The following is a 16,681-nucleotide window of genomic DNA, read 5'->3' as shown; positions in this document are numbered from 1 at the left end:
TTTATTTTCTGAATAACAAAGCAGCCCCCGTAGAGGAGCGGGATGCTTCACAATACACTTTAGAAACAGGGGGCGAGCTGCCTTTTGCGGAAATAGGGCTAAAATGCAGACTGCCGGGGCTTGGCGTATTCAAACCTCGGCGCCAGAAGACGGGGAGAGAGCCACCGCGAGCTTTTTTTTTTTTCCAGCAAAGGACTTATTCCAAGAACGCTCCGGAGAGGGGGTGGGGGTGGGAGATGAGCGTTTGATAAGTGGGAGGGAAACACCCCACCCGCTAGCAGCTTCTCTCCCGATCATGAACAACTCCTCTTGGGAGGGACTGAGAGGGATGCCAGTCTGTTGAACACTGATTAAAAACGCCACACAGAAACGCCCTGGACTTGCAAAGTCGAGCCAACTTCCAAAGTGAATGACACACACAGATGCCTCAGACCACCTGGTACCAGCTAGGGAGCTGAAGTCTGCGAACACATTCTAGCTATGCTTATGCAGATTGACACCTGGGAGGGAGAAGGTAGAGAACTGAACTAGAAGGATGGGGGGACAGGACAGCCTGCTAGTCGCTGACAGCTGTCATGATGAAGGGAGGGGGGGGCTAAGTCTTCTTTGGACCATTATTATTCAACAAGAAATATTGAGCTTTGGGGACTAGCTACTAGGGGACGATTAACAGAGTATTTAAGCAAAGAAAGAATATGGCATTAGGAGAGTTTGAATTTGTTTCCACTTCCATTCCTACAGCACAACAAATTATCAAGTGAACAAAACCCAATAAATGCACGTAGAAAACTCCAAGTTGTACAAATTGTGCGCAAAGGAACCAGCAAGATTGCAAAAGGAATATTTTCCCTAAATAAGTATTGGCAAAATGGACATAAGTGTTTATACAGGGCAAAGCAGGTGGTAAGAGGAACAAGCAATCTCCCTACATTACAGGAAGAGCAGTTCCTTAAACAATCTGGTTAGCTGACAATTACCCCAGAAGTCATTTGAGATGTTGCGTAATTCTGGACATCCTGGAAAGCCCACAACAACCAATTCTGGATTTGTTCCTGATTCTCATAACAGTGGAGTACTTTATTGCATGACAGCAGCTTCTGGTTAATCATTATGACAGAAATAAAGACATTTGTGGTGAACTCTATATTGCCATTGCTGCATAACAGTGCCAATTCATACAGTTGATGACTGGTTAGAAATCAAGCTTCCATTGAGGGAACCACAATCTCATCAGTTTTCAGCCAGCATGGCCAATTGGCCATGCTGGTAGGGGCTGATGGGAATTGTAGTTCCTGAACATCTGGAGAGCCGCAGGTTCCCTACCCCTGATTTAGACAATAGTTGCCATGTAACTTCCAGATTTAGCAAACACTTAGGTGTTAGCATACTTGCTTTATGCAGTATGTTGTAACCCGCCCTGAACCCTGCGGGGTTAGGGCAGGATATAAATTAAACAAACAAATACACTTGCTTGTAGAATTTTTAATTTTATTTTTCTGTTGCAGTTAATGATCATGACAAGGTTATGAGTTTCTGACTATGAGAACTACAGAAGTCTGATTGTTAACACGACTAAGAAAATGGTTAGTGAGTGAAACCCTGAGGCTGATATTGCAGTTTCTTTTCCTCTTGTGGAATTTTAAAACAGGAACTGATCTTGGACTTTGTGATGTCCTTTTTTGTACTTAGATGAATCAGTAACTATCATTTTGATCAGTCAGCATTTGGAGCTGTGTGACATCCCAACCCGTTCTGCAAATAATATAAATAGCTCAGGTTATTTCATTTAAGCATCTAGTTTTAGAAAACAATCTGAAAACAAACAAGATCAGCCATGATATTTCAAATTTATAACACAGATTCATCTTTGCAGAGATCCCTAAGAATTGCTTGAATCTAGTTAGATAGGTGCTCTGCTGTTCTGAACTTGGGGACACAATTCAAGAATGGATCTTACCTATAGAAGTCTATCAATGCAATCGTAAGCAGTGCTATACTCTGCTAAGCTCATTTACTTCAGTGGACTGGGAGAGCACCATTGTGGTATAGATCCTAGATGTTGGGTTAAGAATTAGGAGACCCATATTTAAAACCCTGCAGTGCTCTGGTCTCCCAGAAAATTTTATACAGCCATATTTCTCCATACAAATCCAAAACCAAAAATGAAATCCATGTGTTATATTTTATTAGGGCCAAGCAAATTGACACAAAACTTTGTGTAAGCTTTCTAGATCACCAGTTCTCTTCAGCAGGATGTTACAACAAAATGTCACCAGCAAGTTATTACCAGGATGAAATGCGCAACATTCTAGGAACGGTTTCCACTCTATCAGCCTTCACCAGCATGGCCAATTGGCCATGCTGACAGAGGCTGGGATGGGAATTGTAGTCTCTGAACATCTGAGAGTCAAGAGGTTCCCCACCCCTGCTTCTTTAGGGCAGGAGTGGGAACCTGCGGCTCTCAGATGTTCAGGAACTACAGATTCCCATCAGCCCTACCAGCATGGCCAATTGGCCATGCCCTGACGAAACTGATAGAGGTGCTGGTTCCTAATTTTATCTGGAAGTAAGATTCTAGGATATTATATTGGAATAAGCAGTCCTGTAGGTATGATGGTCACAGATGGTTAAAGGCTTTTTGAATCTGGTATGGTTGGACCCAGGGGAAGCTGGCAGAGCACTAGTTGTAGGTGTGCTTTCCATGAGGTCCCCATGAGAACTCTTGTCACCCATTCTGGACCTGCTGAAGTTTCTGGATCAGCCTGAAGGGTAGCCCTGCCTGGAGTGAGTTACAGTAGTTCAGTCTAGAGGTGATTTTTGCATGGATCACTGTGGGTAAATCAAGGCTAGATATAGCATTCTGACCTTTATATTCTGTCCTCTTTTGCAGAACTGTCCGTCGCAGCAAGGAAGTGTGAACAGTCACATATATGGGCTTTCTTAAAAGGAACACTGTCCCCTCTACCACAAGAAAGGAAACAATTGGTTACTCGATCCTTGTCATAGTGGTCTGTGAGCATGGCCATCTTCTGAACAGTTTACAGCTGTAGTTGTCTTGAGAACATTTAAGTTTTGCCACTTCCAGGAAATGAACAGTTAAGACTCAGTGAGCAGGACCACCCCTACCTTCGCCATCTGGAGACCTTGCCTGAATACATAACTAAACATTCAGGCCATGTCTCAACTTCCCTCTCTGTGGGACCAATGATCCCAAGGCAACATATATCTTATTCACATACAGCCCATACAAAGTCATAAATATGTAATTTTGAATCATACATCAGGCCAGAGTAACCTGCTAGATAGGTTAGCAACAACAGAATCAGCCATCAGAGAAGAATCAGGAACAACACTTTAGTCAAGTAAAATATGGAAGAGTTGAGGGAAATGTGAACTTGAAGCAAAGTTAACTCTGTTTCAGAAACCTAAACATTACAACGAAGTAGTGGGTGAAGAATATCACATTAATGAAAGAATGAGAAAATGCAAAAGAACAATACTGAGAAAAGACAAATACTGAAAAAAGACAAAAGAACAATATTGAGAAAGGACAAAAATAGACTGCAATTTGGAATAATAACAACAACCTAGATTGCTGCTTAATCTTTCTGCAAATAGGTCAGGTGAAAGAACGATGACAATTTGAATAACTGTGATATCTTTTCTTTAATCATATTAGATCTTAAACAATTTAAAACTTCAGTGTTATGCCACAATGGAAAGATTCCATGGGATGCACATATTAGTGTGAAATAAATAGCAATATTTATTTGTGTGTGAAATAAGTAACAATAATTTCAGTGGGGAAAATTGAAGACATTCCATTTCATTTCATTAAGGGATATTTGTTTCTCTGCAATGGTAACCTCACATGCAAAGCAGGACTCAGAATTTACCAACAGGTTTAGTATATAATCTATAGATTTATGTTAAAGGCCATTATCAGAATAACTACCAAGTTTCTCAGTGCTCTCCTAAGGAGAGTTACAGCACTAGAGTCAATGGACTTAGAAAGTTGTAACTCTGATAAGGATTGCTCCGTGTGACCTACTTTCAGCAAAAAATTCTTAGGATTGCACTGTCAAGTCACTCAAAGTGCCATCCTGAGGAAAGCTACACTCTTCCATTACCAGTGACTTCAATAGATTTAGAAGGATGCACCTCTGTGGAAGATGACACTATTGAGTTTTCTATGTAAAACGTTGCCATCTCCATCACCAAGGGCTCAGCCAAAATGGGTAGGTCTGTGGCAGAATACATTCTATTGCAGCACCATGAAAGCCTTACAGTTCTTCAGGAGCTCTTTGGGGAGGGTTATTTCTTTATCCACTTTTTTCAGAAAACTAATTGAAGTGCTGACATAAGGGTGGATCCAGTCTGCAAAGCACGTTATACCCAATGAAGGCCATAGGAAAGCCTGAAGGGCTCTAATTTAATTATTTTCAATCCTTATTACTGTCATGAGTGGTGACGTTCTTTTTATCGAAGAATGCAATGTTAGGTGCTTTGCAAATAATAATTAAGGACAATAATAGCAGCAAGCCATACAGTTTATGTCTAATGGGATTGATTTGCAAATGAAATGCTGTAAATCTTTTCTCATCTGCCAAAGTCTTTGGGAACATTAAACAACATCATAAGGGCACTGACTTAATAGTAAAATATTTACTAATGCACTGCAAGTTTAGAGAGAGTATCTTCTGCCATCTTGTGACAAATAGATAAAATTACAAGTATTAAGGGCTTCCTGTCTATTTCAAGTCGCCAATCTTCAAGAAAAGAAACTTGAAGGGAGATTCCAGTTTAAAAATGTTGAATTAGAATTTACCAATGTTTGATTTACTGATGCATGAACAAAGACCATAGATTCCTCAGTCATTTATATGTCAATCAAATTAGCTAAACAAGGGAGTGTGGTTAGAATATTAGACAAGGATCTGGGAGATCCAGTTTAGAATACCATGGGAGCTTTTTGGGTAACCTTGAGCTAATCACATCTCTCAGCCCAACCTACTTCACAGGGTCATTGTGAGGATAAAATGGAGAAGAGAATGATTTGGGTCACTATCAAGAAGGTGTCCATCGTAGAACTTTCTAGCTCTAACCAGCAGAGCTTTTCACAGGTTCAGGCTGTCATTCGGCCATTCTTGATCTTTCAAGTTCGTTTTCCCAAGCCATCAATAAACTGGATTCACTTCCGCTGAAAATATTCTGGATATGGTCAAATTGCTCATGCCAGTTGGAAGGGGATAGTTTGCTCTGAAGGTTCCTCAGTCCGGGCAGTTTCTGGCTTGGCCAGTTGGGGTCACCAGCCTATGGCCATCATTTTGCATACTCACAATTGTAATGGCAATTATCCACTTCCTTTACTCCCCCTCCCTTTTGATGCCAGAGAGAACTTTGCTTGAGCTTCACAGCCTAAGGTTCCTTCTGGACATGCAGAATAATGTACTTCCAAGGCACTTTGCAGCTGGATTTTACTGCGCAAAATAGCAAAATCCTTTTGCAACAATTGTGAACGTGGATTGAAAGTGCATTATTCTGCATGTGCGGAAGGGGCCTAAAGGCCTCACGAACCACAAGCTGTGTAGGACTTCTGTGAGTTTAATAAAAAGATAGATGTTATTGTTTTTGCATATCCTGTCTATCCCAAACTGTAATTCTGTTTGTTTCCTGAATTTCTTTCAATAAAACTTAATTTTATATATACTGGTATGAGTTTACTGGCCAAGCCCACAAGTACGTTCCTGAGCATGGCAGGGATTGTGCCACCAGTCCCCACTGGAGTGAAAGACAGAGAATAACCAAATTAATAAATCACCATTAAATGCTGAATATAAATCATAATAAAGTCTCTGCACTTTTCTTGATTACATATTATTACCAGACCATGGCCTGGATAGCCCAGGCTAGTGTGATCTTCTTGCATCTCAGAAGCTAAGCAGGTCAAACCTGGCAAGTATTTGGATGGGAGACCTCCAAGATGCAGAAGCAGGCAATGGGAAACCAGCTCTGAATGTCCCTTGCCTTAAAAACCCCACCCGGGTCTCCATAAGTCAGATGAAACTTTGAGAGCAGAAAAAAAAATCAGAGCCTAAACTTCCTGCATTTCATGGCCTCTGATCCTGCTCTTTTCTGCATACCATGCATCTAGGCTTGCCAACTGCATGCATCTGAAGTAGACGCCACTAGTCAAGTACTTAGGTTGAAACAACAGTGAATCTGTTAGACTTGTTTAATAATAAAATAGGATCTTTGCTTGCCAAAGTATCTTGGTGTCCCAAACAGTTATGTCGTATAATTTGAAAAATATATGCTCCTCAGGAATCTGCAGTGTTATGGAGAATGTTTGAGCCCTACTTACAGATCATGCACAAGAATGTACAATCCAAGAGTTGGAAAACTCAGCAACAGATGGTCCCTCATACATTTATTGGGATAGACAGAGGTCACAATGTGCAGGAAGGTGTTTGAATAATGCGTTGCAAACTCTGCATGCATACCATATTTTTATACACACACAAAGGCTAATTTATTCAGAAACCTATTATATATCCTCCATCTATTGGTTTTTGTGTTAAAGCATTTTCCAGATCTTTAAAAAATGTTTTCCAGGTCAGTACAAAACTTGGTTATTTAGGCCTATATTACTTTCCCCAGTGGTCCATCCTTAGGCTGCTATGATCAAACTATATTTAATCTCCAGATCCTCTTTTCTCCTATTTTTGCTTGAATGTCCCACCAGTAATATTATCACCAGGCCTACAGGAATCTACAGATAAGATGCTTGGATTCCTTCTTAAACACACTGGTTAAATAAATAAATAAATCCTTGTCCCGTTTCATGATACTGCTCCACATTATAACTGCAGGATATCTTCTTCCTTAAAGGGGAACATAGCACTGTTGGCAGAGAAGATTTCAGTAAAGGCTTGATCCTACTCTCTTTCAGGACTCTGCGCTTCGGCTCAGTTGAAGATATCGAAAAGGGAACCAGGTTCTGGTGCGGGTCTGGACTTTTGAGTCAGATCCAAGCTATGACTAAGACTGACGCCACTCAGGGGCCAGTTCCATGCCCAAGAAGGCGATGAAACTCAAATCGCCAGGAATGAACATCCCCGGGTCCCAAACCAGACTGTGGAATCATTGCTTGGGAAACGCACATTTTACCCACAGAGCAGCTCCGTTCCTAAATCCTAAGGCGAAGTGCAAAGCCACATTTTGGTACCTAGGGACGCACTCTTGAAGGCAATAATTAACCGCACACAACAAAACCTTCCAGGGATACACATTCTAGCAAGATCCGTACTGCACAACAGCATCGGGTTGATTCGCCGCATTAACCAAAGTGGGCCTTTCCCCACTCTCGTTGTTCCCCTCTATGTCGTGCGCTGCTCCCAGCGCGCAGCATCCCAGGCGCGCGCCCGGCCGTCCCCATGACCCCGCGCTCTGTGCGGGGCCATCAAAAGGCGCCGTTAAGAAAGGGGCCTTTCCCCACTTCCCTTAAGCCCTGCGCTACTCGAGGAGAGTAGCGCGGGGTCCCCCGGCACTCCCCACTGAGAGGGGCGGCGACAGCGCAGCCGCCCCGAAGCTGCTGCTGTCGCTCCCCTCAGCGCGCAGCATCCCAAGCGCTCTTCTAAACGGCGCCTTTTGATGGCTCCGCGCAGAGTGCGGGGTCGTAAGCCCTGCGCTACTTGAGGAGAGTAGCCCGGGGTTCCTCCTCCCTCCCCACGGCAGGGGCGGCCACAGCGCAGCCGCCCCGACGCTGCAGCTATCAGCGCCCCTTAGCGCGCAGCATCCCAGGCGCTCTTCCGAACGGCGCCTTTTGACGACCCCGCACAGAGCGCGGGGTCGTGGGGACGCCTGGGCGCGCGCCTGGGATGCCGCGCGCTGAGAGCAGCGCGCGGCATAGGGGGGATGGAAGGGAGTGGGGAAAGGCCCATCGAGGGGACCGATGGGAGTGGGGAAAGGCCCAAGAGCGCCTGGGATGCTGCGCGCTGAGCGGCGCGACAGCAGGAGCTTCGGGGCGGCTGCGCTGTCGCCGCCCCTCTCAGTGGGGAGTGCCGAGGGTAGCGCGGGGCTTAAGGGAAGTGGGGAAAGGCTTTTAAATAGGGCTTCCAAAAAAAACGGTGCATCAATTCGCGCGGATCTATCAAAGCCACGAATAGCTGATCTGCCCGGGACAATGAGAGGAAGGGCTTCCTCTTTCTTGGTCGGAGCAATGGCACTCTGGGAATCGTAGTCTTCCGGTAATGGTCGGAGGGCGTGCAAGGCAAGATGGCATACGTGCTGCCTAAAAGGGGTGGTGTGCTACTCAAGCAGGTGAAGAGCGTCGTGGTCTGCTTTTGCCCCTTCGAGTCCAACGTGGAAAGCACCAGGTGAGGAGGAGACCATTTGTGGCGCCTGGATGGTTTGCAGCTGCCACCTTCTAGGATTGCCCCTCCGGTGTGGAAGTACCTGGAGAGTGGGGTGGGGTGGGGTGGGGTGGGGTGGGACCGTAGCCAGGGATAATGGCATAGAGTCCACCTTGCAAAGGGAACTGGTCTCTGTCGCCTGGAGATCAACTGTAATCCCAGGAGATCTGCAGCCAGCACCTAGAAATTGGCAACACCAATCACCTCCTGGGCTTCAGTAACGTAACATTTCTATAACAGAAATAAAGACAGCAAGGCTCAACTTTCTTTTTTTTCCTTGCAAGGCTTCTCTACTTTACACAGAAATTCAGCTGATGAGACTTTTTTTATCGAAATGAAAATGCAGTGCGGGGGGGGGGGGATTTTTCCTGTTGCTCTTTAGCATTCAGAGAGCCCAAGACTCCACTGAGGAAAAAAGGAGTCAGCCGTTTGCCATTTTGCCTTGAAGTCATCCTCTGAGCTATTAAACTGACTGGCACCAAATACTAGATGAAGTGTGGACCTGGGTTTTTCTGTGGTGAAAGAAATGCTTTTTGTATCCGTACAGAGGCATTGTGTATGTGCTGAGAACAGATCTCCAGGTGGGTGTCAGATGGTTCTATAGCACATCTTTACTCTGGCCATAACTACATGATATGCCAGAGATGGTTCGGCTCTTGAGTGTGCAACCAGATGCACAGGGTGACATGCATTGGGCAAACTCACCTTTTTCTCATTTCCTTGGCACTGCAATGAAAGAGGAGGAGCTTCCAGTGCCTTTTCTACTCCAAATTTTGGTGCAGTCTGGTGAAAGGTGGGCTTGGGAGAAGAAGTGGGAGCTCTTTCTCTCCCCTACCTAGTGCCAAATGAAACAAGCACTTTTAAAGATGCATTCCCCAGATGTTAATCTGGTGGCACACCTGTGACGTGGCATGTGCTGGTGTATCATGTAGTTTGGCCCAATGTAGGACTCCCATGGCTTCCTTGCTTTTAACTGCTGCTGTTTTGTAGGTAGAAATTCAATGTGCAGGGGTGTGTTTGCGTGTGTGCAGAGATAGAAAAGTTTCCTTTGATGGATTTTGCCCTTAATGGACTTGTTAAAGGTACAAAACCTGCGTTATCATGTAAGTGAAAATGCTGTTCTTGTAGTATTCATGTTAAATGGAATGGCTGGGGTTCAGAGGTCTGAACGTGCAGATTCCTTCTCCTGAATATGACTTTCCCCTTAATCTGTTTAGCGCCATTGTATCTACAGGACTGCCACTCCCATCGTGTCCTCTGAAGAGCGTGGCATTTAGCGAATAACAATCTATTGGTGATCACTGGCCCAAAAGACATCTGGCTGGCCTCAACTAAAAACACCCCAGCCAGGTAGAACACTCTGATGAGACCTGGGTCCTGCGGGATCTGGTGAAATTCTACAGCACTTGTAAGACGGAGCTGTTCTACCCAGTTTTATAGTTGAGGCAGCAGTGATTTACTATCAAATGGTCTCCCTCTCTTTCTTTCTCCCCATTTTAAAAATGAAAAGAATTTACAGTTATTCAATATGAGTTTTGAGTCATCATATGGGTTTTAGAGTTAGGGTAGTTGTTTGCTTATAAAGTCTAAATGTTATTGCATTTACGTATTATTTGTTGCAAGCCACCCTGAGCCTACAAAGGGAAAGGCAGCATACAAATGTAATAAATAAAAATAAAACAAACTCCCGTTAAAACTGAGCCATCACCTGCCATATGCACAATGTTTCCTTGTTGTGGTGTGGTTCTTGCTGGCATGATGTCATACCTCTTTGGTAGGTTAAGTGACCTGTGTCAAAATAAGATGCCACTCATGTGGAATGCCCCAAAGACAAGTTTTTATGTTCATGTTTTTTTTGTCATGTTTAAATTGGACTGTATGTGAATAATTGTACTTTGCTGAAATTGAATATAATGCCTTGAGTTATGTGTTCATAAAAATCTCCTTTTACTGTGTTCATTTCTCTAAAAGTATATAAATTATGACCTGTTTTAAGCAATTAGGCACACATTATAATGCTGTTCTCATACTGCAAGTACAGCACTGAGAGTGGAAGATAGTGGCAGTGCAATCTGGGGGGCAGGATAGTTGCTGTGCGACTGGGTACAGAATAGCTGTGCCTCCTCCCAAGGGACTTGCTATGCCATGGCCAGTAAGCAAAAAGCAAAAAGGCTTTCCCTGTGCAAGTGGCCTATGCAGCACAATGGGCTGCACCACTGATTTTGCTGGCGGGTGTGCTAGTAAATGGGGGCATTTCCAGCTTGAAAAGGATGAAGAAGCTGACTAAAACTGGCTCTGCCCCTGGGAACGCCCCCTTAGGTGCTGGCATGGGCTCCTGCCCTGGAGGAGCACTGGTGCCGCAACTGCAGTGGCATTAGGTGTCACACTGCAGCGCAGCACAGCTCACCAACACCAACATAGGTGCCCCCATGCTAGTGTAAATGCCACTTACACCAGCATGGGGTCATGCCAACTCCTCAATGGTTTCACCCCCCAATTTGAATTGCCCTGTAATTTGCCTAAGGGCAAACCACATTAGAGGAATGCTTGTTCTTACTTTTAATAGCTTCCCTTCCCCCCTTCAAGTGTGTGTGTGTGAGTAGTGTGGTCAAGCTGCAGCTGACTGCTGGCAATCCCAGCAAGTATGGACCCTGCTTCGCTTCTCAAATCTGATGAGATTGGGCTATACCATGCCATCTTCCCCCTCCCTTCACATACTGTGGGCTTAATTCAGGACTTATATATTCCTGGCTCTGTGGAACAAATGCCGCAACCCTGAGATCCTTCCCCGACTTTATTTTATGACTACTATGGCTGGATGGTAGTGGATTCAGGCCAGACTCTTGACAATATATGCCGTAATAGCTGGGGTTTGCCGCACTCTAAGGTTGATGTTTTTTTAATTGTAAATTTATTCTACCAGGTTTCTTTAAAATCCCAACCACCTATTACATTTTGTAGGTATTTTAAAAAAAATCTTGTTCTGTCATAAAATCTTGTACACGTCACAGGAATTTTAAATTCAAAACAATATATGATGATCAACTGCAAACCAATAAAATCTTTACAGAAGCCCCCCAAAATTAGGAACCTTCCAATAGAAAGTCTGCTTTCTGAATACAAATAGTTAATGCTATCATTAATGCAGTGACCCACTTAAAGAAAACATGGCATGCGCTAATCAATAAAATTGCAAAGGCTCAGGGTCCACTTTCACAGACTTTGCAATCCATTTTACCCATGTTGGGAAACTGAATTAATGAATTCAGACTAGTTAAGTAACTGTGCATCTATCAGTGTGAGTGCAGAAATTTAACTTTTGTTTGTTAGCATACTTCTGAGCAATTTGAGCAATATCTACTCATTTCCAAGGAACTGTGAAGTTTACTATTGTTCTCTACTTGGAGGGAGTCTTAATACTATGAATGTGTTTGTATTCTAGCAATATAAGAAAGTTTCACATGTTCACAACCTATTTTATACTGAGCCAGACTGTAAGTCTATCAAAGTCACTATTGTCCGTTCTGACTGGTAGTGACTCTTCAGGGTCTTAAGTGATTTCTGCCATTGGATGCCATTTACATGCAAAGCAGATTCCCTAGTACTGAGTTGTGGCTTCACCCCAAGTTGATAGATTATCTAAATTGTCGCTTCTATATATTTGTTATTTATTGTCCACCATTTTCACAGGGACTCAAGGGAGATTACACATAGTGAGTCAGTATAACCAACAAAATGGGACATTCAGTAACCAGTGAATTAGGAATTTAGAACCCCAAACCACCAGAAAGAACTGAGGTATAGCATTAGTATTCACATGACAGATTAAATGGTTCAGAAATTACATAATAAGAACCTACTTACAATAAGCTGTACACAGTGGTATAGACCCCAGTTTCTACTTATTTATCCAAGTAAGTTTGTGAATCATTTTTACACTGCAACCATATTATCTATGCAAAAAAGCCCTCTTGAATAATTCAGTTTGGTATAGTTTGGGGAAAGGCAGGAGAGACTGGGAGCTTTCTGACCTCCTTTGAGCAGTCCATTCCATAAGGTTAAAGCCACAATTGATTATGCCCAGTTGCAAGTTGGCACCCACAGAAATCCCTGCTGATATAAGCAAAGTTGTCGTGGCGGATCATGGAACAAAGGCAGTCCTGCAAATAAGAGGGGCCAAGGCCATGAAGGCTTTTGTATGTTCTTTGTGGCACTGATCCATATTTCCATATTCCCTCATCAGAAACTTCCTTCAGTGTCTACACACGAAAAAAGCCTACGTATCCAACAGCAGCTGTGACTTGAAAACAGAAGTGAAACATGATGGATCAGAACCAGTAATAAACGTTCAGTTTGGTAAGGGAATAGTCACTGTTTTAGCGCTTTAAAACAGGGGCTGCTAAAACAATAGTCTGGCTCTTTTTGACACTGCTAAAAATGTTCTTAAGTTGTAAGAGATGTTATGTTTAGGCAATGAAAATGTCTTTGATGTTTAAATGTTAACAGTTGCAACTCTCTTTGGATTTATTATTTGTTGACTCTGTTACAAAGATGAATGCTTCAGCGATTTAGAAAATAACCTGTCCTCAAGGCTTCAAAAGCAACCCTTTTCATCTGAAAAATCTTAGCTCTTCTGTTGAATTTGAGAAAAATGGTTCCCAACCAATTTTACTTGCAGGATCCTCAGAGAGAAAATTCACCCTATTTTCTTGCCCATATTCCTTTGCTTTTCTTGGAAGCTGATGATGCACCAGTATTTGCTTTTGATGATAAAAGCTTATTTGGTGTGTCATTGCTATGTTCCTTCTCTCTGGTGTAGCAACTTTTCCTTTCTATGAGCAATGCTGAGAGGTAAGAACTTGATTGTCTGCCTTAAGTCTTTCTAAGTTGTCACGCAAGTGGTGAAGGTGAAGAGAAGGAAAGGGCAAGGATGCAACTTTGTGACAGTACACTTGGAGGCCGCTAGGTGGCTCAGTGTAGCTTTCAAACAGTGATTTGAGAAAGGAAGTTACTCTAATAATTGGCCAAAGCATCCTGCTGAAAAATGGTATTAATAATATTTATAGCTACAGTTAACACCTGAGCTTCTCTGACTAGAGCATATGTGTGCTGAATAAGAAGATACTGCCTAACCCAGCCCCCACTGACCATTTGTTGGCAAAATATAACCAAGAGGCTGTCATCAATCATACCATTGTTGCCAATAGATAATCATAAATATTTGGATGCTCTGAGATAAGACATATATGATTATTCAGCCAAAGGAACTGACTCTAAACAGTTTGATATGTCCCATCCCCCAAAGTTCTATGATGTAAAATATTTGTCACAAGCCTATCCCTCAAAAAAGTTGATTTCTGGACCTATCAAATGACCTGTTATTGGTTGAGAGAAAATGAAGTGTGGCTTGTGAACTTAATACTATTTGTTTAACAGAAAAGAGTTGTGTTTTCTAGGAGATATGACACCACTTATAATTGTGAGGAAGAGGTGGGGTAAGGATTTGAAGGTTCTTTGGTAACGTTATTGTTAAATAAGGAGGATCAATAAAAGCTGCATTTCTTGATAATGTGGCTTTAGTGTTAATAGCCGTGCAAGTCATCTGGTTGCCTCCAAAACTCTATTCATTATCATTCTAATTGGCCATCATCAGCTTCCCCAGTCTTGGAAACTGGAAAAGGGCTTTCAGAATCATGAATTGTAATAATGTCCAGTAACCATAATTTCTTGGCTCATGTGTTATGTTTACAGTGTGAAAGCTGCCATGGTAGAATGTGAGCAAGAACGAGGTTGTTGTAACAGCCGTGAAGTCTTATCATCTCTCAAAGCGAGAAGCCTGTACAACCTAGATATATTCAGCTTACTGCTTAACAGACTTGTAACCCCATCCAAATGGGAGGCAGTAAGTCGCGGCACTGATTCAGTGCCGCCCAGCCACTTCCGTAGAGGCTTCCCAGCAGCGTAGAAAGGCTCGCAGAGTGCAAGAGTCTCCCCACCACTGAGAAGTCTCTATGAACCACAATGGGTTCATATGCAACCAAAAAGGGGAGCTTAAGTGCCTCCTGCCACCTGCCGTTGTAACACCAGCAAAGACCAGAAGGGAGCCGACTAAAATTCACTGTTCCCCTGGCTACACACCAGGCCCGTTCCCACTATGCTGGTGGTGGCAGCAATGGTCCTGAAATGCTGGTCCACCAGGATTGCCCTTCCACTGGGATAGGTGCCTCTGGGAGGGCAAATCCACCAGTGTGATAGCGCACCGTTCCCAAGAACAGATCCTCCCTCCCTTTGGATGGTGCTCTTGGAAACAGGCTAAGGACCAAAGATCAGAAAGGTGGTTTTCATGCATAGCCTGCAGCTTTAGGCTTCGTCTTGCAGTAGTCTTCTGACATGCCTCCTATTGCAGAAAAGCCAGCATTGTACAGTGGCTAAGAGCAGCAGGTTCTAATCTGCAAAACCAGGTTTAAGTCCCCACTCTTTCCCATGAAGCCTGCTGGGTGACTTTGGGCCAGTCACAGTTCTTTCGGAACTTTCTCTGCCCACATGAAGGCAGGCAATAGCAAGACCTCTGAACATTTCTTGCCTTGAAAACCTACATAAGTCAGCTGTGACTTAATGACACACACACACAACACTATCAGAGTAGACTTCAACACATGACAAGACATTTCTGCTGGAAGGAAAAATCAGCAGAATGCATGTACACTTGATTCTTAAACTGGACTGTTTGGATACTGGCCTCTTGTATTTCCTCACTGTATTAAGAATAGATGGTTGATAAAAATATATTCTCTTACCTAATTAATCACTTTATGTGTTAGAAAGCAGCATAATAGGGCTAGTTGTGATCTTGTGCATTTAGTTTGAATTATCTATATTTACTAAAATGAGATTGTATTGAGAACATTTAGCCAAGGCCAAGTAACCATACATTTATTTAGCCATTTTTAATTAATTGCTTCTCCCCACACCTTCTAGCAGCAGTGGCGTAGGAGGTTAAGAGCTCTTGTATGTAAACCAGGTTTGATTCCCAGCTCTGCCGCCTGAGCTGTGGAGGCTTATCTGGGGAATTCAGATTAGCCTGTGCACTCCCACACACGCCAGCTGGGTGACCTTGGGCTAGTCACAGCTTCTCGGAGCTCTCTCAGCCCCACCTACCTCACAGGGTGTTTGTTGTGAGGGGGGAAGGGCAAGGAGGTTGTAAGCCCCTTTGAGTCTCCTGCAGGAGAGAAAGGGGGGGGGGGGTATAAATCCAAACTCTTCTTCTTCTCTTCTATGTTGTAAATTGTGCTGTTTCCTTTACAGCTGATGGTGATCGACTTATTATGAAAGGCGCCAACTTGACAATTAGAGAAATGTTGAAGGCATTCAACTCTATGTGTGCAGCCAAGGATCTAAAGGCACAAGAGAAAGAAAAAAAGTGACTGAAAGCAATCGATATTTAAAGCCAGCATTTACTATGACTATGCAAATAACTTTTCATTCAGAATAATGGAGACTTCATTGGTAACTGAAGGTAATGTGACATGGATAGGCATGGAATGCAAATCAGTTCTGACTAATGACTGGAAGAGGTTTTTTAAACTTTTTGGCTAAAGGCAAATTCTAGACAAGAGAAACACTCAATTTTAGCTGTTGTATGAACATTCAGTATTGGCTCCCAAGTTATATCTGGTAAGTGGTCAGTCTGTTTTGTGAGCCAGTGGATAAATAAATGCTGTCTTTGCAAGCAACAAATCTTAATAATTTAGAAGGATTTATTAATTTAGGCTCTGAAACAAAATGTTTGAAATCCTTAACATTTTATGCAAGACATAACATTGCTGTCATATGCAGGGGATATGAAAGGGGATACCTTTCTCATTCCCTTTGAAGTTAGTGAGTTTAGAGGTATATAACTCTACTTAAAATGACATTGTAGATATTTGAGTTGTTTCTGCATTAGGTGATCAAAAGTCACTTTCGCTGTAGTCTCTAAAAATTCTATCCCTGAGTTTATACCAGCTGTTTGGAACAATTGACTTTAGAATTACAACCATAACTATTGGAAGATGACAGCTGATTCAAAATACTATGTTTTGATATTCTGTTAAAAGTGGCTGGATTGTAGTCACTCTACCTTATTTGGCTGTCACTATGAAAATGAAAATTAAAACCACATGATACTGAGAATGCTTGTTGTGTTCACTGAGTTCCCATCAGGACAAAAAAAGAGTACTATTTGTATAAAGGGTGAGTTTAGGTGAAGTAACATAGATTGGTTGTTT

General features: G+C 42.9%; 1 protein-coding gene across 1 annotated transcript; it reads left to right on the top strand.

Moving 5' to 3' along the window:
* The first annotated feature begins 8,220 nt into the window (after positions 1–8,220).
* MRPL53 (mitochondrial ribosomal protein L53) lies at positions 8,221–16,586 on the top strand. Its single transcript, XM_048507722.1, has 3 exons — positions 8,221–8,378; positions 12,658–12,770; positions 15,720–16,586. Exons 1-3 carry the CDS (start codon positions 8,278–8,280, stop codon positions 15,836–15,838), a joined length of 333 nt encoding a protein of 110 aa, XP_048363679.1. The 5' UTR covers positions 8,221–8,277; the 3' UTR covers positions 15,839–16,586.
* Positions 16,587–16,681: the final 95 nt, after the last annotated feature.

Source organism: Sphaerodactylus townsendi, linkage group LG09, assembly GCF_021028975.2.
Source record: "Sphaerodactylus townsendi isolate TG3544 linkage group LG09, MPM_Stown_v2.3, whole genome shotgun sequence".
Classification (NCBI taxonomy): domain Eukaryota; kingdom Metazoa; phylum Chordata; class Lepidosauria; order Squamata; family Sphaerodactylidae; genus Sphaerodactylus; species Sphaerodactylus townsendi.
This window is presented reverse-complemented; position numbering and strand designations above follow the sequence as displayed.

Excerpts from the sequence above, each read along its gene's own strand:
- MRPL53 (XM_048507722.1), top strand. The coding sequence starts at position 8,278 with ATGGCATACGTGCTGCCTAAAAGGGGTGGTGTGCTACTCAAGCAGGTG. Across the intron at positions 8,379-12,657 it reads TCCAACGTGGAAAGCACCAG|AAACTTCCTTCAGTGTCTAC; the intron begins GTGAGGAGGAGA and ends TTCCCTCATCAG. Across the intron at positions 12,771-15,719 it reads AGTAATAAACGTTCAGTTTG|CTGATGGTGATCGACTTATT; the intron begins GTAAGGGAATAG and ends TTTCCTTTACAG.